General features: G+C 37.6%; 1 protein-coding gene across 2 annotated transcripts in view; it reads right to left on the bottom strand.

Annotated features, from left to right (window-relative positions):
• Positions 1–26,679, bottom strand: part of PDCD6IP (programmed cell death 6 interacting protein) — a 76,883-nt gene that overhangs the window by 40,270 nt on the left and 9,934 nt on the right. Inside the window, exons 2-7 of one of the 2 annotated variants that reach the window (XM_002919041.4) lie at positions 18,935–18,989; positions 16,946–17,015; positions 13,545–13,672; positions 10,764–10,917; positions 9,475–9,575; positions 7,103–7,219 (exon numbers count right to left, since the gene is read on the bottom strand). In XM_002919041.4, coding sequence (XP_002919087.1) covers positions 7,103–7,219; positions 9,475–9,575; positions 10,764–10,917; positions 13,545–13,672; positions 16,946–17,015; positions 18,935–18,989 — 625 coding nt within the window. Of the gene's footprint in view, positions 1–7,102; positions 7,235–9,474; positions 9,576–10,763; positions 10,918–13,544; positions 13,673–16,945; positions 17,016–18,934; positions 18,990–26,679 lie in introns of both variants that reach the window. The other variant, XM_011224727.3, reaches the window with a different exon arrangement.

A 26,679-nucleotide genomic window follows, 5' to 3' on the forward strand; every position in this document is an offset into this window, starting at 1 on the left:
GTGGTGACCTCAGAGTGGTGGGACTGAGCCCTCCATCAAGCTCCCTGCCCAGCAGGGAAACTGCTTCTCTCCCCTCTTCCTCTCCATCCCCTTCTGCCCATCTACCAGCTTGTGCATGCACTATTTCTCACTCTCTCTCAAATAAATCAATCTTTGAAACACACACACATTAAAAGCGCTCATGGAGACCTGAGAAAGGGGTCTTGAAACACAGAGACATAACTATCTACTGAGAAACATTCCCCTCACCACCTTACACGGAGGCAGGAACCTTAAATAACTACTCCAACAGTGAAAGGATGAATCATAAAAAAAATGACCCAGCCAATACAGGAACTCAATGAAGCAGCATGTTATCTCAGCATTGACAGGAATATTTTTTTTAAAAAAGGTCTACCCTCATAATTCGTAAGATTGAGCATATGCCTCACATAAATTTAGGGCTCAAACTGTATTACTTTGGTGGTCTCAGATATAGTAACATTAGATGAAATAGGCAATAAAGCCAAAAGCATCATTAAGGATAAATTCAGTACTTAATGCTTAACATCTGCCAATTTGTCAGAAAGACATAAAACTTCTTATATTTTGTATTTAAAATAAGTCTCTATGTATATGAACAATTACAATGAGAAAATGATAAATGTACCCCTCATCAGAGTGGAAGATTTTAACACTCCTGTCTCAACATGGCAGACCAAATAAACAAAAAAACTGTAAGATTATAGAAGGTCTGAACAACACAATCAATGAGTTTGATTTACCAAACACTGATAACCTTGGACAATGAGAGACTATATAATATCCTCAGACATACAGAGAACATGTATATACAGTGACCACAGGAGATAAAGCAAGTATGCAACACCAAAATTACAGAAATACAAGAATGGTTTAATGATACAGATATACAAGAATGGTTTAAGAACTTATATAATTCTCCAAATAATAAATTAAAAATTTTAGAAGATCAGATTATCTCCATAGATGTTGTAAAAGCATTTGATAATATTCAGTATTCACCACTGATATTTTTGAAAAACTTAGTAAAATCAAAATAGATACCCAACTCCTTAACATGATAAAACCCAAAGCTAACATACTTAGCGGAAAAATATAAGAAACATTCGTAGAGTCAAAATAAAAGTGTCATCAACAACCGTACAATATGTCAAAACAACTAGACAAAAAAATGAAATCAGACATATAAAATTTAGAAAAGGAAAAAAATGATCATTTACAGATGATGTACTGTATACAGGGAAAACCTAAAAAAGTCAACTAAACTATTCTAAACAATGAGAGAGGTAGCTTACATGCAAAATCAATAGAGCACAACAAAAGCTGCATCTTCAATGTAAACTAGGAGACAGAAAATGCACAAATTTAAATCACTTTTCACATTTTATTTGTAAATACGTGGTCAAATGGCAAAGTTAGTCCTAGAGCCGTAAGATATACTTAACACTGGAGAAAAAAGGGACTGCTAAGCAAATCTGAAAACGATGAAATGGAATGAGGTAACAAGTGCCAACGGATGACAAAGGCAAAGGCAAAGCCAAATGGCCCGCGTCAGCCACCAGGGGGTCACAGGAAAAACTGGAATGCTGAGGGGCCTCATCCCAAGAGGGAACTGCTGAGAGCAAGATGCAGATTAATCAAAGGCAGAGAGACTGGGGGAAGCAGACAAAAGGAGTGAGAAGAGGGAAAAAGAAGAAAGAGGGTGAGCACTCCGAAAAGGCCAACAAAATAACATACTCTCAAAGCAGACACACCACCCTGCAAAGCAAGGGCTGAAAATTCACCAAAGAAATGTTGTCATAAAGCAGATGAGGGGCGCCTGGGTGGCACAGCGGTTAAGCGTCTGCCTTCGGCTCAGGGCGTGATCCCGGTGTTGTGGGATCGAGCCCCCACGTCAGGCTCCTCTGCTATGAGCCTGCTTCTTCCTCTCCCACTCCCTCTGCTTGTGTTCCCTCTCTCGCTGGCTGTCTCTATCTCTGTCAAGTAAATAAATAAAATCTTTAAAAAAAAAAAAAAAAAAAGCAGATGAAAACAGCATGTTGAAAAAAAACTAAGAACTAAAAACCTTGAGGGTATAATCATAGTATCAAAAGAACACAAAATATGAACAGAGGAGCAGATGGCCCAGATAACAGTGGATGAATAGCAGATAGCAAGAGAATGTGGAAAAGGAACTGACAGAACTCAGGCAAGGAAATGAAGAAAAACTCAAAATCATTTTTAAAAAGACTGAAATATTTTTACACAAGTAACAAAAAAGGGATAACAGACATCACAGATATCATTTAAGAAACATAGGAAACAAGAAAGTGAGGAAAATTCAAAATGACAGTAGGGGAGGAGGAGGCCATTACAAATTAAAGATTTGTAAGACTCATCAACCAAATGCAATGTGAGGACCTTGCATGAGATTTGCACAGAGATTTTTTCTACTATGAAAAAACAGTAGAGAAAAAATCCGGGAAAACTAAACTAGGTTTGGATAATATTACATTACTAGTATTAATCAGTATTAATTTTGCTGGGTGGGATGACATTGTAGCTTTAGGGTTTTGTTTTGTTTGTTTTTAAGTCTTAATATCTATTAGAGATACACAGTATAGTACTTAAGGATGAAATATGTGAAATACTCCCAAAAAATAAGAGGGGAAGGGGAAATAAACACAAATAGCAAAATACTGATAATCACTGGAGCTGGGCAATGGATAATGATTCATTACCTTATATATTTTTTCAAATTTTCCATAATAAATAAATAAAATTCATACAGAAGCATAAACAAAAGAACAATCAGGAAAAATCATAAATGAGAGATGATGATACCTATCAGGCATTAAAACACTCTAAAGAGTCAATGACTAAAATGGTATGGAACTGAAACATGAACAGATAAGCCAATGAAACAGAATAAAAAGTTTAGAAATAGACCCAAACATATATGACAAATTTAGTGTGTGATAAAGCCAGAATCTCAAATCAGTGGAATAAGAAAGTCACTGTTATAAATTGTTTGGGAATAAGTGGATAAGCCATTTGGGAAAAGAAAAACCGGATCCATACTTCACTTATCAGGATAAATTCGAAGTGGATCAAAGATCCAAGTATAATATATAATAAATTATAGATGTATTATACTTTTATATCAGCAATCCCATTTCTAGAAGTTTAAGGTATACCTGCTGCTATGGACTAAACTCTTCACCCCGCCCCCAAAATTCGTATGTTGATGCTCTAACCCTCAAAGTTTTGGTACTTGGAGATGGGACCTGAAGATTATGTTTAGATGAGGCCATGCAAACAGAACCCTCATGATGGGATTAGCGCCCTTTTCAGGAGCATGAACCAGAGAACGTGCTCTCTCTCCTCCCCCCACCCAGGTATGGACACAGAGAGAATATGGCCAACAGTCTGCAAAGCAGGAACAGAGCTCTCACCAGAACCTAACCATGCTGACACTCTGGTCTGACTTTCAGCCGCCACAACTATGAGAAAATAAATTTCTGTTGTTCAGACCCTCCGTCTATGATTATGGAAGCCAGAGCCAAGACACCTGCTGAAATAACAAAATGCCATGTGTACATAATTATTCACTGCAGTATTACTTGCAGAAAATCTTGGAAACACGCAAGTGTCCAGCAATAGGGGACAGCAATAAACTGCTGTTTATACAATGAAGTACACTTCAGCTCTAAAGAAAAATGAGGAAGGTGTCTCTATTGCTGTATTATTATCATTATTATTATTATTATTATACATGCTACCAAAGCAAGCACTCTATTGCTATATTAAAACAGAGAGATCTTTAGGATATGCTGTTACATGATTAAATCAAGACATGCAATACCATATGTAGCACAGTACCTCGTATGTAAGAATGGGGAGAGTTAAGAACATGCATTGTGCGTACGGTATATGCACGTGTATGAATTTGTTGTATTTCAAAGAAAAAAAATATTGAAAGGATTAAATGAGAATCTAATGGAATTTACCTTTGGGGCAGTGGGAAAAAAGGATGGAGGGAACAGGACAGAAGAGAAACAGAGAAAGGGTGAAGTGTACACCTTTACATATACCTAATTTTAAGCCCACAGAAAAACTGAAAAAACAGAACAGGAGTTAACAACAAACCCACACTTAGGTTCAACAAGTGTTACCAATTTGCCATATTTGCTTTATCACTCTTTCCCATATATATACTTACATGTGCTTCTTTTTTTCTTTTTTTTGCAGGATCATTTTAAACTAAAGTTCATCCATAAATACATAAGCACACATCTGGTAAGAACCACCTCCTTAATACCTACAAACTACTATCACATCTAATAACAAACAATACTTTCACAAAATCAGTTTTACTAGGTCCCTCATTAATAAATTAAGTATATCTAACACATATTCATTCTATAGAGTCACATTTCTGTAACTATTTTTATGTCTACTTTGTGTTAGAGTCTACCAAGATAATCAACTGCACAGCCTTCCAGAGCCAAATAAAGGGCACTGTGAGGAAGGACAGCTCATGAGCCCTATACGCTCAGGTACAATTTTTCTTGCCCCAAAAGTAAATCCCAAGCAACAGCCTTACCTTCACTGCTATTTTCTGTTTTGATTTTCCTGACTCTGTGATTTTGGTTTTGTTTCTTGTTTGCTCATGACCAATGTTTCTTTTCCCCGTTGCTGACAGCAATGATTAAAAAGCTGGTTTCACGGTGTGACCATCTAATGATCTCTATCAGATTCATGGGGTACTCTGAGCCATAGACTACAGAGAATATGATTTATGTCATCTTTTTCTACTTGTTCTGTTTGCCTATTTCTGAGCTCAAATCAAGTAAAAAAAAAAATCTCGCACATGGAAAGAAGAACAGCCGTTTGAGATATGAATTAGTGTTCAAATTCCATGTTAACTTTTAACCTATGACAAAAGCCAAAACTGAAGTCACAAACTCTTATGTGTCTGTAACTGGAAAAAAGACTTTACCTCTCACTGTTCAAGTTTGAAACAGTCTCCTTTTTCCAGAGGGGATTTTAAATATTAAAATTTCAAAAAGAACTCTAATGTGACTGGTTTATAAACACTAAATAAGAGCTTACTTCAAACTAATAATCCTGGAATTCCCAGAAAATAAAGGAACTAAACTTCTAATACTTTAAATATGCTAACCTGAAAAAAATCCTTCCCACAGAAACCACTTTTTCAAGAAGCATTTTTATGTAAGAATCTAAGTTACTGTAATCAAAGTGAACTCTGGACAAATGACATATGTTTGAATATCTGCATTTTATCAGGAAGTATACCTCTCTCTGATTTTCTCCGTGAGAAGAATAAGCATACATTTTCTTTTTTTATAAAGACTTGAGTTTCAGGGCGCCTGAGTGGCTCAGTTGGTTAAGGATCTGCCTTCAGCTTGGGTCCTGGGAATGGAGCACTGTTCAGCAGGAAGCCTGCTTCTCCCTCTCCCTCTGACTCACACTCATGCCTGCTCTCTCTCTCTCTCTCTCTCTCTCTCTCTCTCTAGTGCTCTCTGTCTCTCTCCCTAAAATAAATAAATAAAATCTTAAAAAAAAAAAAAAGACTTGGTTTCTTCCCCCATGAAAAGACTAATTAATCTGAATTTCCCAAATGATATGTATAGAATATCTTCTAATATTCAGTCCATATTTAAGTTCCCTAACAGTCCTCTTCCTACCCTCTGCTCACCAATACTCAAAATACAAACTCATATAAACAGCCCTTGCCCCTGTTGTGAAACTGACCCAGATATCACAACAAGTTTCTAACAACCCCAATGCCAACAGTATAGACAACTGCACAGAAAATATTCTGCCGTTTACAAAATCTATGTATATATACAGTTGACCCTGCACAACACAGGGGTCAGTGGCACCAACTACCCTGCAACACAGTCAAAAATCCTCTATAACTTTTGACTCCCCAAGAGCTTAACTACTAATAGCGTACGGATGACCAGAAGCCTTACCCATAAAATAAATAAGTAACACATATTTTGCATGTCATATGTATTTTATATTGTACTCTTACAATCAAGAAAGCTAGAGAAAAGAAAACTTTACTAAGAAAATCACAGAGGGGTCCCTGAGTGCCTCAGTCAGGTAAGCCTCTGACCCTTCACTTTGGAAATGGAGCCCCACATCTGGGCTCCGTGCTCAGTGGGAAATCTCCTAGAGATTCTGTCTCTGTCTCTGTCTCTCCCTCTAACCCCTCCTCAAAATAAATAAATCTTAAAAAAAAAAAAATCAGAGAAGAGATGATACATTTACAATACTATAAAACACCTGGGTTTAAGTGGACCCATGCAGTTGAAAGCTGTGTTATTCAAGGGTCAACTGTATTACCATTGTCCTTCTCAAGCTGTGGAACTGTATGTCCCAATTCAAAGGCTAGGCCACAAGTTAAGCACTGTACAACCCTTCTTAAGAATGGTAATTTAGATTCTTTTATATTAAAACAAACATAGATGAGGCGCCTGGGTGGCTCAGTCAGCTGAGTGTCCAACTCTTGGCCTCGGCTCAGGTCATGATCTTGGGGTCGTGGGATCAAGTCTGCATCAGGCTCCACAATCAGTGAGGAGTCTGCTTGAGATTTTCTCCCTCCCACTCCCCCCCTCTCCCTCCCCTCCCCCTCACACTCTCTCCCTAAAATAAATAAATAAACAAAATCTAAAAAAGAAAAAAACAAAAACAAAAAAACATGATGGGACACCTGGGTGGCTCAGTCCATTAGGTATCTGCCTTCAGCTCAGGTCATGATCTCTGGATCCTGGGATGGAGCCCCACATCAGGCTCCATGTTCAGCGGGGAGTCTGCTTCTCCTTCTCCCTCTGCTCCTCCGCACCCCCCACCCTGCTGCTCATGCTCTCTCTCTCAAATGAATAAAATATTTTTTAAAAAAAAACTTCAAAAAAGCACCCAGCAGGTACCTAAAGATAAAAACAATCACTTTTCTCTGCTGATAGGGGCAATGAGTTGGGAAAGGTTTTTATAAGCAAACTTGGGAATCTCACTACGGAAAAAAAACAGAGAGCCAAGTTACTTAAATATTTATTTCCAAAAGACTCACCTGCAATCTTGCAATCTCTTCTCCAAATTTCTTCTGCTGTTTTGCCAGGATAGACTGGTGGTACTCAGCATTGGCCTGCATGATACAGTGCTTTGCAGCCAAGACAGGGAACACCTCCTGGAAATAAAAATACTGACCAGGGGAGAGTCCAACCACACAAACCACCACAGACAACATGGGATGCAGGAAGAAAAAGGAAAAGGAGACAGAAATTAGAATCACCCCATTAATGGTTTAGAGATAGGTTAGTCATTAGGTGTAAACAGAGAAGACCACATGATTTTGCAGGAATTGAATTCAATAAATTCAATTTTTTTCTTCCAATTAAAATTAAGGGGGTTTTTTTTGAACTGTTAAGTGAAGCCAATTTAAGTTTTTTAAGTCTTCAATCAAGCCATGAAGTCAACATTTTGTTTACAAAGAAGAAAGGAAAGCATGCATTAGAAAGAGAAGGAAAAGAGACATTCACAGAGGAATACCAAGCACAGGGCTTTAGAAGCTTTCTTATGAGTCCTCACCCAGCCCTCAGAGTTAACTAAACCATCATTACTCACATATACTAATGAAAATGCTCTATAGCTGACTGTTTCATCATGTTTAAAAGACAAAAGACAGTAAATTAAGTTCCCACTTACATTTATATCCTAAGAGACTTTTTAATAAAGATGATTTCTAGCTATATAAAAATTTAGTATAAACACTAACATTTCAGATCATATACTCAAAAACATAGCAAACAGACAAATGCACTAAATTAATATCTAACATGATAAAGCGTTATTTTTGCCCTAATTTGTTTTGAAGAAAATTCCAGTCAAAATTAGTTTTAAAAGATCCAAACACATGAACCAGAGAAACACTTTTATCAGTAGATGCTCTTCCAAAATGTCAAATCCTAGCCTGCAAACTCGCTGACTTTAGGAAGTACATGACATACGAAATCCAAGAAATATACTAAGCAATCACAGTCTAGACAAAAAATAAGACAATCAAAAACTCAAGTACTACCTGATATGCTTTCCTGTCTCCCAGTGAATAATTTCCTAGCTTCCTGGATCACTACTTGCAGATATTCCAGTTTTATAACTAGAATATGAAAATACCTTATGAGCTTTATTAGTAAAAAGGCAAAAAAGACATCTAAATCTCAAACTGTACTCATGCCAGTTCTCAAGGTAAGGCTGGAGCAACTTGGTATTTAAACAGGAGATTTTCAAGGAATACCAGGAACGCTGCAGAGGTAGTTTCCAAGTCTTTGAAGGTGACATTCTTCTCTCCGTGACACGACTGAACTAATGGCCCAACAGGATGTAACCGTACACTGTGCAGCTGAACATGAGGTCTTTCAGATGAAAAAAAGGTGAGAGAAGATCCCAAGGCTCTTTTCAGGAGTAACAGTATTAACATCCAAGAGTCCTGGGCAAATTTTTACTGATCTCTTGGTGTACTGTAAATCTCCAGGAATTCCTTCAAATGAATTCCTAATTCTCTAATTTGTGCTGCTGACGTATTTACATGCTTTTCTACTTCACTACAAAACTGTCTGCAATTTCATAATTTATAAAGATTCCTGAATGACTTATAAATCAATAAATTCTCCTACAAAAGATCATATAACAAAAACCATATGCTATCATGCACATAAAACTAATTACCTGAACATTTCTGAAAGAGTAATTGAAACATACTACATTTCACTCAATCTGTAAATTCCCTCTTTTAACCATTCTGAGTTTACTTGTTAGTCTAATCATCTGCTTTGTCATTTACATATGATCATCACTGACTAGTCTTTTCAAATGCCACTTCAGAAAAGCTTACATTAAAACAATTAATACTTCCTGTGATGTGTGGTTTAGATGGTTGTTTTCCTTAGCTGTCCAATAGCAGCCCAATTTTCTATCCCTGTTGGCAAAACTTAATTCTAATAAATATGAGATGAATCTGTTTTCTTTTCCTTTTGTCTTTATGTCTGCTTTGTGCGTTAAGACTCATCTTTAAGAAAACAGGACAATAATTAAAAGTGTGACTAATCAACATGTTCAAGTATTCATGCTTGTACCAAATCACCAATGAACTAGAACCACACATGCCTCATGTGGTAAAATTACTGGAGACAGAGGTTCAAAAATTTCCAGAAAGAGTTTTAGCTTGGAAAAACAAATTTAGTAGAGATAAAGGCATCCCCTAAATATAAAAGAATCTTTCATGCATCTTAAATTTAAAAATTACAAATATATTCTCCAAATGCCTCTCCTAAAATTTCAAGTTCCTTTATGAAACGTAATTTTCAACGCACCTTCTTATACACAAAAACATCCAAATATTTCCACATGCAAAATAACCATGTGTTTATAAAAACAATAACTGACCTTGGGGAGAGTATCTTTGTACTGACACTGTTTAAAAGCATCACCAAAGTAATCTGCAGCCTGATTAGCCAATTTAGCTATGATGGCATCTTTCATTTTATCTGGAATAAAATATTACATTGACCATTATAATTAAAATAAATATAAAGTAATCTGATATATCATGATAACTTAGTATAAACAATGAGATCACAAGTTTGTATATTTGTCTAAAAAAATATCCTTATTGATGAAATCAATTCTTCCACATAAAATTTAACCAATTCATAGGCAAATCCAGAATCAGAAAATAGATTAATGGTTGCCAGGAGCTGGGAAAAAAGGGGAATGGTAAGAGGGTTTGGAGTTTGCTCCTGGGGTGACAATAATGTTCTAAAACAAGGGATAGTGCTGATGGTTTCAAAACTCTGAATATACTTTAAAAAAAAAAATGAATTGTAAATTCCAAAAGGGTAAATTTTATTATATATGAATTCTATCTTACTACAAGCTGTTATTTTAAAAGAAAAAAATTATTCCTGTTCATAATGCTTCCACAAGATGACCGCTCTCTTATTTTCAATTTCTCTGCACTTTCATATTCAGACCATATCCCAATCTCTCATACTAATTTAAATGCCTTCTAAGAATTGTTTTTATTTCCTCATTCAGGGCCAGGGACTCTGCCTAGATGCTCCTTCTTATTAATTACATCTAGTTTAGAGGAGATCTCTTCAAAGAAACTCTTCTTGACTAATGAATCTAAAATAAGCATGACTCCCCCCTATATCCTTACCCAGAGCCAGGCCACCAGGCATTATCACATAATCTAGCTTATTTTCTTTATAGCAATTATCTCCCTTTAAAACCACCTTGGCTACTCAATTTCTTGCTTATCATCTTCCCCACACTACAAATGTAAGCTTCCTGAAAATAAGAATTTTGTCTGCAACCTCTATCTAGAGCCTAGAGCAGTGACTGGCACACAGTAGGTACCCAATAAAAATATGTTGAATGAATGAATTTCTGACCCATTACAAACCTATATAAATACTATTCCAGAGTTTAGTGTTTTAAGACAATAGCTATTCCATAAAATGCTTCAAACGCAACCTACATTCATAAGTGTTCATTTCTACCACCTTAATTTCAGAAAAGGAAAGCTGAAAATTTTCAGTAACCCATGTTTCAAATTCAAAGAGGAAAGCTCTACACTGAACATATTATATTCTTATCAACTTCCTATTTTAAAACCTTATCACTTCTTTTCACATGCAACAAAATGGAGGAAAAATTAGAACTAGAATTACCTCTTGTGGCTTTTAAAAAAAATACTTCTTGGGCCTGTGCCAACATAATAAGACTGAGGGTCCCAACAGTATCTGGAGATATGTCCACAGTAGGCTCTCGATTTAAGGCAGATAATACTGTCTCTTTAATATGCAGAAAGGCACCACTAGCAAACTAGAGGGAGGGGGGAAAAAAAAAACTTCTTTAAAATCTACAGAAACTCAGACAAGACTTAATTTTCTACTATTACACACAATCATTTCAAATGTTAATTATGTTGAACAGTTACTATTTTTAAATTCTTATATTGTTACAGATCTAAAAACATCTGACCCACAGACAATGAGGGTATTTTTCTAAAGTGCTATACAGTTAACAGAATATTTAACAAAGATTAAAAGTACACTGCAGCAAAAAATACAGTAAATTTAGAGGGCAAACTGGTTAAACTTATTTTTAGATATACTTCCTCGAGACTAACATGAGAATACAGGCAGGGATAAAACATTATTAAAATGCATTTAGTACTAAAATGATTTTACTCTGGTCCCAAACAAATTCATCTGTCAAATAATTAAACACTCCATACTTAGGGAAAAACCTCAAATAGTACAGGGACATCCACCGCTAATGATTTCTATTTGGCTTTCAAAGGTCCCTGGTGAAATGTTCCCCATCAAATTTTTTACTTCCAATTATATTTTGCTGAAGTTAACACAAAAATAACTGCTTTTATGAAACAAATGATCCTGGGAAAAAGAAAGGCATCAGTCTGGGATTAAAAGGTGTTGTGAGTTATACAGAGATGCTCTGCAGAGATAAATCAAGGTTAACTGTATTTAAAGTAAAAATCACGTTTTCTACAGTCAGGAAGTTATCTTAAACTGGAGCATCTGCCAAGAGGTGATGACCTGACCTTGTTCAACAAACTAAGAGAATCACAGACTAGAACAGCAAAGGATCCAGTCTCCCTCACAAATCCTGGAAATGGAGGCCCACAGAGGTTACTAAAGAACAGAGCCAGGGGCACACAGCTCCTTGGTGGCAAATGGCCTAGACCAGCCTAGGATCTAGGTCTTTCTACCAGTATCACCCCTCCCTTTTCCATCACACTAGGTGACCTGCTGTGAATTGCAGAAGTGACTGACAGGATGACCTGTACTCAGTAATTAAGAATGCCCTCTAAGATAGCACATGCCAATTAACTGAGTTACAGTTAATAGAAAAGTAAATAATTACATTTACTTCACTTTCACAGTTTAAAATATTGGCCCTCGGGGCGCCTGGGTGGCACAGCGGTTAAGCGTCTGCCTTCGGCTCAGGGCGTGATCCCGGCGTTATGGGATCGAGCCCCACATCAGGCTCTTCCGCTATGAGCCTGCTTCTTCCTCTCCCACTCCCCCTGCTTGTGTTCCCTCTCTCGCTGGCTGTCTCTATCTCTGTCGAATAAATAAATAAAATCTTTAAAAAAAATTTAAAAAAATAAAAAAATAAAATAAAATAAAATAAAATATTGGCCCTCTATAGCCTCAAAAAGAAAAGGGATGTGCATCCTGTTTGTCATCCATGCCCAGTCAAAACTGCATGGCGAGCCACAATTTGGAGCACCTTGTTTGCTTAAAATGCACTTTCCTCTCACACTTTCTTAGAAGAGCATTTCTCACCTCACTCATAAACTTAGAATGTCTAAGAAAAAATACATTAAAATAATGTACATCTGACCCTTGAACACAGAGATCTGAACTACACAGGTCCACTTACACAGGGATTTTTTTTTCAATACAGTACAGTACTATAAATGTATTTTCTCATGTACTTCTTAATAACATTTTCTGTTCTCTAACTTACTTTATTGTAAGAGTACAATATAAAACACACGTAACATACAAAATATGTGTTGTTTGTTTTATGGGTAAGGCTTCTGGTCAACAGTAGGCTATTAGTAGCTAAGTTCTAGGGGAGTCAAAAGTTACAAAGTTTTATTTTTTTTAAGATTTTATTTATTTATTTATTTATTTAACAGAGAAAGAGGCAGCCAGCGAGAGAGGGAACACAGGCAGGGGGAGTGGGAGAGGAAGAAGCAGGCTCCCAGCGCAGGAACCTGATGTGGGGCTCGATCCCAGGACTCTGGGATCACGCCCTGAGTCGAAGGCAGATGCTTAACGACTGAGCCACCCAGGAGCCCCATTACAATGTATTTTCAACTTTGCAAGGGGTCATCAGCACCCCTAATCCCCACACTGTTCAAGGGTCAACTGTACAAAATTTTTAAATGAGGGGCGCCTGGATGGCACAGCGGTTAAGCGCCCGCCTTCGGCTCAGGGCGTGATCCAGTGTTATGGGATCGAGCCCCACATCAGGCTCTTCCGCTATGAGCCTGCTTCTTCCTCTCCCACTCCCCCTGCTTGTGTTCCCTCTCTCACTGGCTGTCTCTATCTCTGTCGAATAAATAAATAAAATCTTTAAAAAAAATTTTTTTTAATGAGGTCAATTATTTAAAAGGGATTTACCAAGAACTTCATCTCAAACATTCAATCATTTGTTCTCCCAACATTTATTGAGCCTTTATTATGTGCCAGGCACTGTGCTAGGTGCTGGGTATACAACGGTGAGGAAAAACAGAGCTGGTCTATAGGTACAAAGTTTATTAAAATTCAAAAATATTAATCAGTTCATTAAAAAGTACTTTACTTTTCAAGAAAATATCTGTGTATAAAGAAACATCTATAAATCTAAATACAAATTATTTTCAATTTACTCCAACTGAGCATTGATCATTACATGGTTACTTTTCTGCATACCTGGTAATGCTTAGCAGCGATTTTCAATCCTTCATCATTATCCAGGTTCTGTTCTGCTGCAATCTGGCTAGCTAAGGCTGCACAATTGAACAACACACAGCTCTTTTCATATCCTAAGCTTGCAAGAGCTGTAAAAAATTAAGAAGGAAAAATTTATCAGTTTATTTTTCTAAAGAAAATGAATGTTTTAGAGATTGGCTCTCACAAAAACAAGTTTCCAAACCTGTTTTCTCACCCAAAACAGTGCCCATATTTCTAATGCTGCCCTGCCAGGCATTTATTTCCTCAGCAATATCCCCATCATCTAAAAGTCAAAAGATCAATGCTGATGTTCTTTCCTTTCCTTTACATCCACAATGCTGTCAGGTTCCAAATGAAAAGTCATTCTCATGTCAATTCTCACTTAAATTCATTTTTTTTCACTTAAATTCAAATAAACTATTTCCATTTTATCACCTCTCTCAAAATTATATCTTCTCACCACATTCAAGCCAGTTCTTCACGACCACAAAACCTAACCCAATGCAAGTGCCTCCAAGTCTCACTTCCTTATGCCAATACATCTCTCAGAAGGCTAACAAGTAATATGGCTAAAATACAACTCTGGTCAAGACACTACACACTTCACAGCTACTGGGATAACTCCTATCAAGAACAGCAACAACAAAAAATACCAAATGTTGGAAGACATGTGGAAAAATTGGAACTGCTGTGCACTGTTGGTGGGAATGTAAAACACTGCAGCTGCTGTGGAAAACAGTATGGCAGTTCCTCAAAAAATTAGAAATAAAATTCCCATACAATCCAAAAATTCCACTTCTGGGTATATACCCAAAGAATTGAGAGCAGTCACAAGAAGATATTTATACACCCATAATCATAGCGAAAAGGTAGAAGAAACCTCAGTGTCCACTGATGAAAAAATAAACAAAATGTGGTATATACATAAAATGGAATATCATCCAGCCTTAAAAATGAAGGAAATCCCGTCACATGCTACACCATGGATGAACCTTGAGGACATTATGCTGAGTGAAATACAATGATCACAAAAAGACAAACTTACAGGCATACCTCATTCTATCGTGCTTCACTTTAATTGGGCTTTGCAGACAACTGCATTTTTTTTTTTATAAATTGAGAGTGGCATCAAGCAAGTCTATCGCTGCCATTTTTACAACAGCATTTGCTCACTTTGTAGCTCTGTGTCACATTTTGGCAATTCTCACAATATTTCAAATTTTTTCATCATGATTATTGTATTTATTAGGGTGATCTGTGATCAGTTATTACAAGTCACTGAAAGCTCAGATGATGGTTGACATTTTTTAGCAACAAAGTTTTAAATTAAGTTATATACACTGTTTTTAGACATAATGCTACTGCACACTTAGACTATAATGTAGTATAAACATAACTTTTACATGCACTGAGAAACAGAACAAAGCTTTACATGCGAACAAAATTATATTTGCACTCTCATTCTTCATATCCTAAAATTACACAATACTCTAATGAGTGGGTAGCCCATGCTTTATTTAACCAAGACATTACTAAAGGACACTTAATTCTCAAAATTTGCTACTGGAAGTGCCTTGATGAACTATCTCCTGCTTTATTTATGCTAAGTTTTTTGCTTCCCACTTCTTCCAGGAACTTGGTTCGTCACTTCATCTATCTCACTTAATACCTCCTAGTTCTGCCATCTGCTCCTTAATTCTCAGCCTATCAATTTGGCATTAAAAATCCTTTTTCTTGACCTTGTCTCCCCCTCAGCATAATGTTCCCTTGCCCTTAAATCTCTACTGCAAATTTTCTGAAATGAGCAACCCATATTTGCTGTCTCCATTTCCTCACTTCTGGTCCACCCCTCAACCTAACGCAATTTGGCTTCTTCAGCATGCCCCCAGTGAAACTTCTTTCATTGCCGAATTCAGCAACTTCTCCAACTTTATGAGACTTGACCTCTGCCACAATGACTCTGTCAATGATGTTCCAAACCTGAATGAACATTAGAGTCACCTGGAGGTATTTTCAAAGATACTAATTCCAGTGGCCCACACTGAAAATTCCTATCACTTTTGGCATTCTGTATCTTTACATCTATACCTTTCACATCTTCCCCAAGTAATTCTTATATACAGCCAGGTTCAGGAACCACTGGACTACGTGACCTCTGAAACCCTCCTGGCACTCAATTCCATTTCTGTATTTTCCCCTGGTTTCTCCGAGATCTGAAAGCTTTGTCTCATTCTCATTCCCAAGAACCTCTTTCCCTGTTTCCCTTGAATGTCATATTCCGCACCTCTGGCTTTCACACTTTTCCCAATCTATAAACTATCAGAGGAGACAGATTTATCATCATTTAATGATAATTCTTCCCAAATCTATGTCTCCACCACTTTTGAGTTTTAAATCCAGTTTCCAAATGCCAAACAAAAACGTCTACCCAGACATAACAGGGAAGTCAAACTCAACTTGTCCACTGGAAGGAATAAATAGCCAACAAGTCAAACCAAGTTATAAATCTGAGAGTCAACCCTCAACTACTACTCCTTTCTGAGAAACAGTCAGCAGTCATAATCTACTTTCCAATGTCTTCACCCTCCATAATCCTCAATTCAACCTATGGTTTTGAGCCTTAATAATAATTCCATTAATATGTATTATATATCATTTGTATTGTATTTTATTATTATATATAATACATACTCTAAAATGCATACATACTATAAATAATATATTACATGTAATTATTTATAATAAAACATATTATTATTATTCATTGCAGCTAATATTTATTGCATACTCTTCTAAGGACTTCACATATATTCACTCATTTAATCCACACAAGAACCCAATGAGATAAATAGTATTTCATAGTACTATTCATTCCCCACTTCAAAGATGAGAAAATTAATGCACAGAGAGGTTAACCTGCCAAGATGGTAAATCAAAAAAACCCTCACTCTTCTGACCTTTGGTTATAATGTTCCACCTGTAACGTTATTTTCGAGGTGGGAAAACCAAATTCATCCTTCAAAGCCTAACCTGAACATCGCTCTCTTTCAACAAGCAGAATTCATGTCTTCCTCTATGCTCCCACAACTTTGTTCATATACTCATACACTACCCACTATATTTTAGAATGATCAACTGTCTTCCTAGCCAGACTGAATACAACTGTCTTATTCATTTTTATAACTAGGACAGTGCCTGGCAAGGCGTAGGCTCTCTACAAATTACTGGAAATTACAATAAAACTTGAAGATAAAGAGAAAATAAGATGTAAAAATTTTTATTATTTACAAAGAGTTGTTAGGAGAGCAATTTTAAAATCTAAAATAATACAAAGCATTTAGACCAAATTTCTTATCATTTTTATAAAAATAATTACATACCCAATTTTACAGATCCTCCAAAAAGTGAACCTTTATCAAAAGCATCCTTCCAGGTAAACGTCAAGCAGATCTTGAGAGGAAGAGAGAAAACAGAAAATTATCTTACTTTCTTGGATCTTACTAAATATTAGGTCTCTTTTGAAAAAAAATCCACAATGAGGAAAACGACCAAAGCTCATCAAAACATTATCCTTTCTAGCCAACTAACTCCTTTCCCTCTTCCTGGACCATAAAATTTTCTTTTTTAAAAGTCAAATACTGGGGGCGCCTGGGTGGCTCAGTCGTTAAGCATCTGCCTTCGGCTCAGGGCGTGATCCCAGAGTTCTGGGATCAAGGTCTGCAACAGGCTCCTCCGTGGGTAGCCTGCTTCTTCCTCTCCCACTCCCCCTGCTTGTGTTCCCTCTCTCACTGGCTATCTCTCTCTCTAATAAATAAACAAAATCTTTAAAAAAAAATGTATAAAAGTCAAATACTGGCACTAAGATATTTCCAATGGTCATTCTGCCTCAGTAATTATACATATATTATCCTTTCCAGAAAACACTATCTTACTTATCTTTACAACATACAATGGCTTGAACAGAACAGGTACTTAAATAATTGTCAAATAAGCCAAGAGAAGCAAAGGCAACAAAGTTAAGTACTATAGGTTTCCCAGAAGATAAAATTAAAAACGATTCCCTGATGACAAAGTAGGAGAAGGGTTACTTTTGGGGGAATGAGATGAGATGTTATTTCCTGATTTGGGTTATGCTCATACATGTATATTTACTATGTAAAGATTCAAGCTGTACACATGATATATTCACTTCTGTACGTATGCCCTACATAAATAAAAAGTTCACTTAATAAAAAAAACCACGGGGCGCCTGGGTGGCATAGCGGTTAAGCGTCTGCCTCCGGCTCAGGGCGTGATCCCAGCGTTATGGGATCGAGCCCCACGTCAGGCTCCTCTGCTATGAGCCTGCTGCTTCCTCTCCCACTCCCCCTGCTTGTGTTCCCTCTCTCGCTGGCTGTCTCTATCTCTGTCAAATAAATAAATAAAAATCTTTAAAAAAAAAATAAATAAAAAAATAAAAAATAAAAAAAACCACATCTCACTCTGCTTCTAAAATATTCCACACATAAAGGTTGAAAAGAACTTACCATCTTTTAAATTATGTATTGGAATCCCATACAAAAACTCTACAACTCAGGATTAGAGAAATTTTCTATGTACACAAAACTAGAGAGAATAACAAAACGAACCCGATATAGCCATCACCAGTTTTACCCTTTTGTCCTTGGTTCACCTACCACCTACTTTCCCTGCCCCGCCCTCAACCCCCAAACATACACTTTTTTTCCTCCAGTATTTTAAAGCAAATTTCAACACATTATGTCACCTGTAAAACTTCAGTACAAAAATGTTTAAAGTATTTTTCATAAACTACATATTTTAAAAACTTAGAAATGTCACACAAACTAAAAACTTGTTTAACAAGTCTCTCAAATAAAACTGTAAGAAATCGTCAGCATTTCCAATATCTAACCTTTAAGAGAAAGCAGACATTCTTATAGTGTAACACCTAATCGTATCAGTACTTGCAACTTCATATACAAACATAATTTGTGCCAAATTTTAAAACACATAAACTGAGACTAATACTTCTTCAATTACAGTTTCCTTCTTAATTCTGTAAAAGCCAAAGAGAAGAACATCATAGATTACGTTAATCAGTCAACAGATCATATTGATATAAAATGCAGGAAAAAAAATACAGCCCAATGCTCCACATAAACCCAGAAGTGACTAAGCAATGACAGCAACAGAATTCCAAGACACTCTTCAAAAAGACACCCAATTTTTATCAGATGGCCTTACAAGCTTCTAATTTGTATCAAAAGTTCTCATAAAAACATAAAAATAGTAAAGTGATACCATGTATGGGAGGAAAGTTTACCATTATTATTATACAACTTAAAAACAAATTAAAATTAACGACTTACTTGATTTTCAGAGAATGGGAACTTGGGTTCAATGGAACAAATCTGGTCATAATATCTAAAAAAATGGAAGAAAATTTATATTTACCGAGCTAAATATTATACATAAATATGTATAATACTGGTTTAAGAGTACATGAAAATTATTCATGCTTCCTTTGAGTGGCCCACAAATCAAATTCAATCATTTTAAAGTTAATAAACACAACCTTTCAATGCATAAATCAGAATCTAAAATGCATGCAATAAAAAACTGTGAACAAAAGATGCATACTCACCACCAAAAAAAAATACTTATCAAGTATTATTGGCTTTTAAAAGCAAACTAACATCTGCCCAAGACCAATGTATTTTAATACTATTTCTTATTAAGGTAACGGTTTATATCCACTGGGCAAATTAATATATCTGGTAAAATGATGTATTTTTTAAAGATTTATTTATTCCAGAGAGTGCATGCGAGCAGGGTGGTGGTGGGGGGAGCAGACTCCTCCTGAGCCCAGAGCCCAAAGCCGGGCCTGATCCTGCGACCGAGGTCATGATCTGAGCCAGAATCAACACTTGGATGCCCAACCGAGCCACCTACGTGCCCCTAAACTGCTATTTAAAAACAGGTTTACTAACTTTCAGATATGCTTTGGTTATATCTACTTCTGTCCCTCTCCACCACTGTCACAACAGTTCATCAAAACTTCTACCCTCCCCAGAAATAAACCCATGATTTTATTGGTCAGTTAATCTTCAACAATGGAAGCAAGAATATCCAATGGAAAAAAGACAATTTCTGGGGCGCCTGGGTGGCTTAGTCATTTAAGTGTCTGCCTTCGTCAGGTCATGATCCTGGGGTCCTGGGATAGAGCATCAGGCTCCCTGCTTCTCCTCCTCCCTGTGCCCCTCCCCCTACTCATCTTCACATGTGCGCGCGCGCGCTCTCTCTCTCTCTCTCTCTCTCTCTCTCTCTCTCTCTCATGTCAAATAAAATCTTAAAAAAAAAAAAAAAGAAAAGAAAAAAATTTCTTCAACAATGGTGTCAGGAAAACTGGAGAGTTTTGCAATCTATGCAAAAAGAATGAAACTGGACCACTTTCTTAGGGGAATATAGTGGGGGACAGGTGACAAAGGTGGTGGGGATTAAGGAGTGCACTTGTCATGATGAGCACAGGGTGATGTATGGAAGTGTGGAATCACTATATTGTACACCTGAAACTAACACTGCATGTTAACTGAAATTAAAAACTTTTAAAAAAGATAAATGTACTCTATCCCCTTCACCAACTTCACCCATTTCTCCACTCACCTACCCTCTGGTAACCATTAGTTAAGAGTCTGCTTTTTGGTTTGTCTCCTTTTTTGCTCATTCATTGTTTCTCAAATTTCACCATATGAGTGAAATCATATGGTATTTGTGTTCGTCTGACTTATTTTGCTTACCATTATACTCTCTAGATCCATCCATGTTGTTGCAAAAGGCCAAGATTTCATTCTTTTTTATGGCTGAGCAATATTCCACTGTGCGTGCCTCTGTGTGTGTGTGTGTGTGTGTGTGTCTGTATACACACACCATATCTTCTTTATCCATTCCTCTATCAATGAACAATTGGGCTGCTTCCATATTTGGCTATTGTAAATAATGTTTAAATAAACACAGGAGTGCATATATCTATTCAAATTAGTGTTTTCATATTCTTGGGGAAAATACCCAGTAGTGGAATTACTGCACCATATGACAATCATATGACAGGTCTTTTTTTTTTTTTTTTTAGTGAGACAGGAAGAAGCAGAGGAGAGAGAGAATCTTAAGCAGGCTCCATTGCCCACTGCAGAGCCCAACAAGGGACTTGCTCTCATGACCCTGAGATCATCACCTGAGCCGAGATAAAGAGTGGGACGCATAACTGACTGAGTCACACCCAGGCACCCCTATTTTTAATCTTGAGGAACCTCCATACTGTCCTTCACAGTGGTTACATCAGTTTGCACCAACGGTATACAAAGGTTCCTTTTCCTCCACATCCTCACCAACACTTGTTGTTTATTGTTTTTTATTTTAGCCATTCTAACAGGTGTGAGGTGGTATCTCGTGATAGTTTTTCTTTTTAAAGATTATCTGAGAGAGACAGAGCGTGTGTGCATGCATGCACAAGCAGGGAGAGGCACAGAGGGAGAAGGAGAAAAGCAAACTTCCCACTGAGCAGGGAGCCAGTCACAGGGCTCGATCCCAGGACCCCAAGATCATGACCTGAGCCAAAATCAAGACTGGGAGGTTTAACAGACAAAGCCACCCAGGTACCACTCATAGTTTTGATTTGCATTTCCTTGATGATGTGTGATGCTGAGTATCTTTTCATGTCTGTTTGGCCACCATATCTTCTGCCCACTTTTTAACTGGACTGTTTTTGGGGTGTTCAGATTTATAAATTCTTTATACATTTTGCATACTAACCCTTCACTGGATATATCATTTGCAAGTATCTTCTCCCATTCCATCTATTATCATTTAGTTTTGTTGACTGTTTCCTTCACTGTGCAGAACCTTTTTATTTTGATGTAGTCCCAATCATTCATTTTTGCTTTTGCTTCCCCCGCCTCAGGAGACACATCTAGAAAAAAACTGCTATAGCTAATGTCAGAAAAGTTACTGCCAATGCGCTCTCCTAGTATTTTTTGGTTTCACATCCACATTTAGGTCCTTAACCCATTTTTTTTTAAAGATTTATTTACCCATTTTTGAGCAAGAGAGAGAGAATACGTGGAGGGGAGGGGCAGGGGCAGAGAGAATTCCAAGCAGACTCCAAGCTGAGCGCAGAGCCCAACTAGAGGCTCAATCTCATGGCCCCAAGTTCACTACCAAGCTGAAACCAAAAGTCGGATGCTCAACCAACTGCACCACCCAGGCACTTCCCGCCTTAATCCATTTTGAACTTATTTTTGTGTGTGGTGTAAGAAAGTGGTCCAGTTTTCCCAACACCATTTGTTGAAGAGACTTTTTCCCACTGGATAGTCTTTCCTGCTTTTCAAAGATTAACTGACCATATAATTGTGGGTTCATTTCTGGATTTTCTATTCTGTTCTACTGATCTATGTATCTATGTATCTATTTGATTATTACGGCTTTGTAATATAACTTTAAGTCCAGAATACCTCCAGCATTATTTTGCTTTGCTTTGCTTTCTCAAGACTGCTTTGGCTATTCACTGTCTTTTGTGGTTCCATACAAATTTTAGGATTGTTTGTTCTAGTTCTGTGAAAACTGCTGTTTGGTATTTTGGTAGGAATTACAATAAATGTGTAGATTGTTTTGGGCAGTACCGACATTTTAACAATATTTCTTCTTCCAATCCACGAACATGGAATTTTTTCCCATTTCTTTGTGTCGTCTTCAATTACTTTCATCAGTTTTCAGAGTACAGGTCTTGCACCTCTTTGGTTAGGTTTATTCCTAGGTATCTTATTATTTTGGGTACAAATGTAAATGGGATTGTTTTCTTAATTTCTCTTTCTGCTGCTTCACTATTGGTATATAGAAATGCAACAGATTTCTGTACACTGATTTTTGTTTCCTGTGACTTTACTGAATTTATCAGTTCTAAGCAGTTTTTTGGTGGAGTCTTCCAGGTTTTCTATATATAGTATCACGGTCCTCTGCAAATAGTTAAAGTTTTACCTCTTCCTTACTGATCTGGATGCTTTTATGTCTTTTTGTTGTAGATTTCTGCAGCTAGCACTTCCAGTACTATGCTGAATAATAATGGTGAGAGAGGGGCCATCCTCCTCGTGTTCCTGACCTTAGAGGAAAAGCTCTCAGTCTTTCTCCATTAACAGTACACTTATCTTGATGAGCACCCAGTAATGTACAGAAATGTTGAATCACTATATTGTATACTTGAAACTAACACAACACTGTATGTTAAATATACTGGAATTAAAATTTAATGGGGTACCTGGGTGGCTCAGTCGGTTAAGTGTCTGCCTTCAGCTCAGGTCATGATCTCAGGGTTCCNAGATAGAGACAGCCAGCGAGAGAGGGAACACAAGCAGGGGGAGTGGGAGAGGAAGAAGCAGGCTCATAGCTAAGGAGCCTGATGGGGCTCGATCCCATAACGCCGGGATCACGCCCTGAGCTGAAGGCAGACGCTTAACCGCTGTGCCACCCAGGCGCCCCTCTCCCACTCTTTCTGCCCCTCCCCCTGCACACACTCACTCTGTCTCTCTCAAATAAATAAAATCTTTAAAGAAAAAAAAATTAAAAAATTTAAAAACTTCTACCCTTTAAAGTAGACTAATCAAAAAGTCTCCTAGCCAACCTCCCTGTCTTTCTCTTTTTTTTTAAGATTTCATTTATTTGAGAGCAAGCCCACACATTTGGGGGGGGGGGGCTGGGCACCGGGCAGAGGGAGAGAGAGAAGCAGACTTCCTGAGTCCCCACTGAGCATGGAGCCCAACATGGGGCTTGATACCAGGACCCCAGGATCATGACCTGAGCCCAAGGCAGCCACTCAACCAACTGAGCCACCCAGGTGCCCCTTTCTCATTTTTTTTAATCTATTCTCCACACAGCAGCCAGAACAATCATCAAACATGAAGCAGTCTTCTCCCGCATCAGGCTGACCTTTGAGCTAGCAAGGAGCACTGGGAGTATCCAAGGCCAAGGCTTCTAACTAGCCTGTAATCCTTCCTCCTTCCCTTATCTCCCCCGTCCACCCCACCTTCATCTGGGCTATCATTCCAGTAACTCGTTTCTGAGGCAAATTTTTCAGGGGGAGGGGAGACACATGTGAAACCAGGTTTTTGGCTGACATGGCCATGAGTTTGGTTACAAACAGAAAGAATTAAGCAATTAAGTAAATACACTGAAGATAATGTAGGCTAAGTTTCTAACCATCAGAGAAAGGAGTTACAATTATGGAAAGAAAGATGGCTAAAATAAGTTCTGTGGCTTCTGCCTGGAATTGGAGGTATCAGTGTGAACTTATTTTTCAATATAGTGGACAAATACAGAAACAGGTATAAATGTGTGTAGAAGTGTATCTCCTAAGTGCATACACTGAGAGGGCCTAGAAAAAAATAACACCTCAGTAGCAATAAGCACACCTAGAACCCAGATGAATGACGTTCTGCTTTGGAAGCCAACACTCCGAGAAATGGCAGACTCCATGGCTGAGACCAAGAAAATTCAAGATTCAAGCCTAAAACTTCTTGCATCAGATACAGTTAAGGAAGTACTCAAAAAATAGGAACATGTCAAAGACACAAGAACTTTAAGGGGCCCCTGCTAGCCAAGTCCAAAAAAAGTTAAATAAAATAACAAATCATAACCCATTCAGAATAAAAAATAAGAACACCAATCTGAGGCAAATAAAACAAATAAACAGATGAACAGGGAAAGCACTACCCTACTGTACAATGCCAATTAATAACAATAGAATATAAAACAGAGTTAGAAAAATCAGCATTTGGCACTTGAGTATAGTATCTATTTCAGGTAAGATACATCAATGGTGATGCTAAAGCAAAAAAGTTTGATGGAAAGAGGGTATTTACAAAGACTCAAAGTATCTCCCTACAAAATACTTACTAATTAATTAGTTCAACATACTCATTAACTGTTAAGGTCAAGAAAATTGGCTGACATCATCCTGATCAAGTGATAAAAGTTAAACATTAAGAGCATAGGATAAATCAACAATCAAAAAAAAAAAAAAAAGCAGCTGTACTTTGGTGGTACTACTGCCCAAAAATGCATAAACCACAAGAAAATGTAAGACAAACCCTAACTGAGGGACAGTCTATAAAGAAACTAGCCTGTACCCTTTAAAAATGTCAAGGTTGTGAAAAACAAGGAGAAACGGAAAAACTGTTCCAGCCTGAAGGACACTAAAGAGCCAATTGAATGCAAAGCAGGATCCTGGATTAGATCCCAAATCTGTACATTACTAAGTGCCCGACAACATTATTGGGAGAACTGGCAAAATCTGAATGTGTTTTATGGACTAAATGGTAATAATCAATGTTAATTTCCTGATTTTGAAATTTGTGCTGTGGTTATGTGGGAGAGTATTCTTGACTTAAAAAATGAACTCTGAAAAAGAAATGAACTCTGAAGTATTAAATGCTTAAACCCTTTAATGGATTCCTATTATAGTTAAAATTACATACAAAATTTTTGACAAGGTCTGGCATTATCTAGCCATCATTCAACTCTCCAGCCTCATCTGAGAATATTCACTACACATTTTAGTCATTAGTCTATGCTCTGCCCTGGCTTAGGGACTGCACCTATTTTTTTCCTCTGGAAATTTTTTTTCTCTGGAAACTTTTCCCATCACAATTCCCCACTTTTCTTATCCAGGCTGATATGTCATCAAAAAAGTCTTCCTTCGGAGCACCTGGGTGGCTCCATCAGTTAAGCACCCAACTCTTGATTTCAGCTCAGGTCATGATCTCAGGGTCAGGAGATCAAGCTACGCTTGGGGCTCCCTGCTCAGCGGGGAGTCTGCTTGAGATTCTTTCCCTCTGCCCCTCCCTCACCCAGCTCAGGCGCCCTCTCTCTCAAATGAATGAATAAATCTTTGAAAAAGAAAAAAAAAAGTCTTCCCTCATTCATTCACTAATCCATTCAACACTAAGAATTTGCTATGCACCAAACACAGTTCTAAGACACAGAAATTCAGCAGTAAATAAGCATTTAAAATTCTGAGCCCTTGTAAAGCTTACTTTTAGAGGGAGAGACAAGATAGCTAAGTAAAAATATAGCATGGGGTGCCTGGGTGGCTCAGTTAAGCGTCTGCCTATGGCTCAGGTCATGACCTCAGGGTCCTGAGACCAAGCCCCTCATCTTCGGATTCCCAGCTCAGCGGGGAGTCTGCTTCTCCCTCTCCTTTTGCCCCTCCCCCTGCTTATGCTCTCTCTCAAATAAATAAAATTTTTAAAAAAGTGAAAATATAGTATAGTAGATAATAATAAGTGCTATGGAAAAAAAGAAGTCAGAAGGACAAGATGTTATACAATGTGATATGAGAAGACTGTAGTCTTAAATCACTGCATGTGGTCACTTGACTATATAGAAGTAAAAATTTAATAATTCGAAACATCATGAATAACAGAGAAGGCATGAAGGAGGTGATGTGATGAGGCAAGCAGATAAGTGAGATAAAAGCATTACCAGTCAAGGGAAGATCAAGTGCCAAGAAGCTGGGACAAGAGGTATGCCTGAAAATATCCTGCCATGGCAAGGAGGCCAATAAGGTCAAAGAACAAGCATAGGAGAAAGCACCAGGAGATGAAATCAAAGAAGTAATGATGCCCTGAGTACAACTGTAAGACTTTTGGCTTCTACCATATAGAGCAGGAAGGGGACCCATCAGAGTTTGGACAAAAGAGTCACATGAGCCTGGGGCGCCTGGGTGGCACAGTGGTTAAGCGTCTGCCTTCGGCTCAGGGCGTGATCCCGGAGTTATGGGATCGAGCCCCACATCAGGCTCCTCCGCCATGAGCCTGCTTCTTCCTCTCCCACTCCCCCTGCTTGTGTTCCCTCTCTCACTGGCTGTCTCTATCTCTGTCAAATAAATAAATAAAATCTTTAAAAAAAAAAAAAAAAAGAGTCACATGAGCTAACCTGTTTCCACAGAGTCACCATCCATGGCTGCTGTGAAAAAAACTGACTTGCGGTTAGTTGTGTAAGAGCAGAAGAGAAATCAGTCAGGAAGCTATTACTGTAATCTAGTCAAGAGATGATGGTAGCACGGACC

The sequence above is a fragment of the Ailuropoda melanoleuca genome, chromosome 6 (assembly GCF_002007445.2).
Source record: "Ailuropoda melanoleuca isolate Jingjing chromosome 6, ASM200744v2, whole genome shotgun sequence".
NCBI classification, from domain to species: Eukaryota; Metazoa; Chordata; class Mammalia; order Carnivora; family Ursidae; genus Ailuropoda; species Ailuropoda melanoleuca.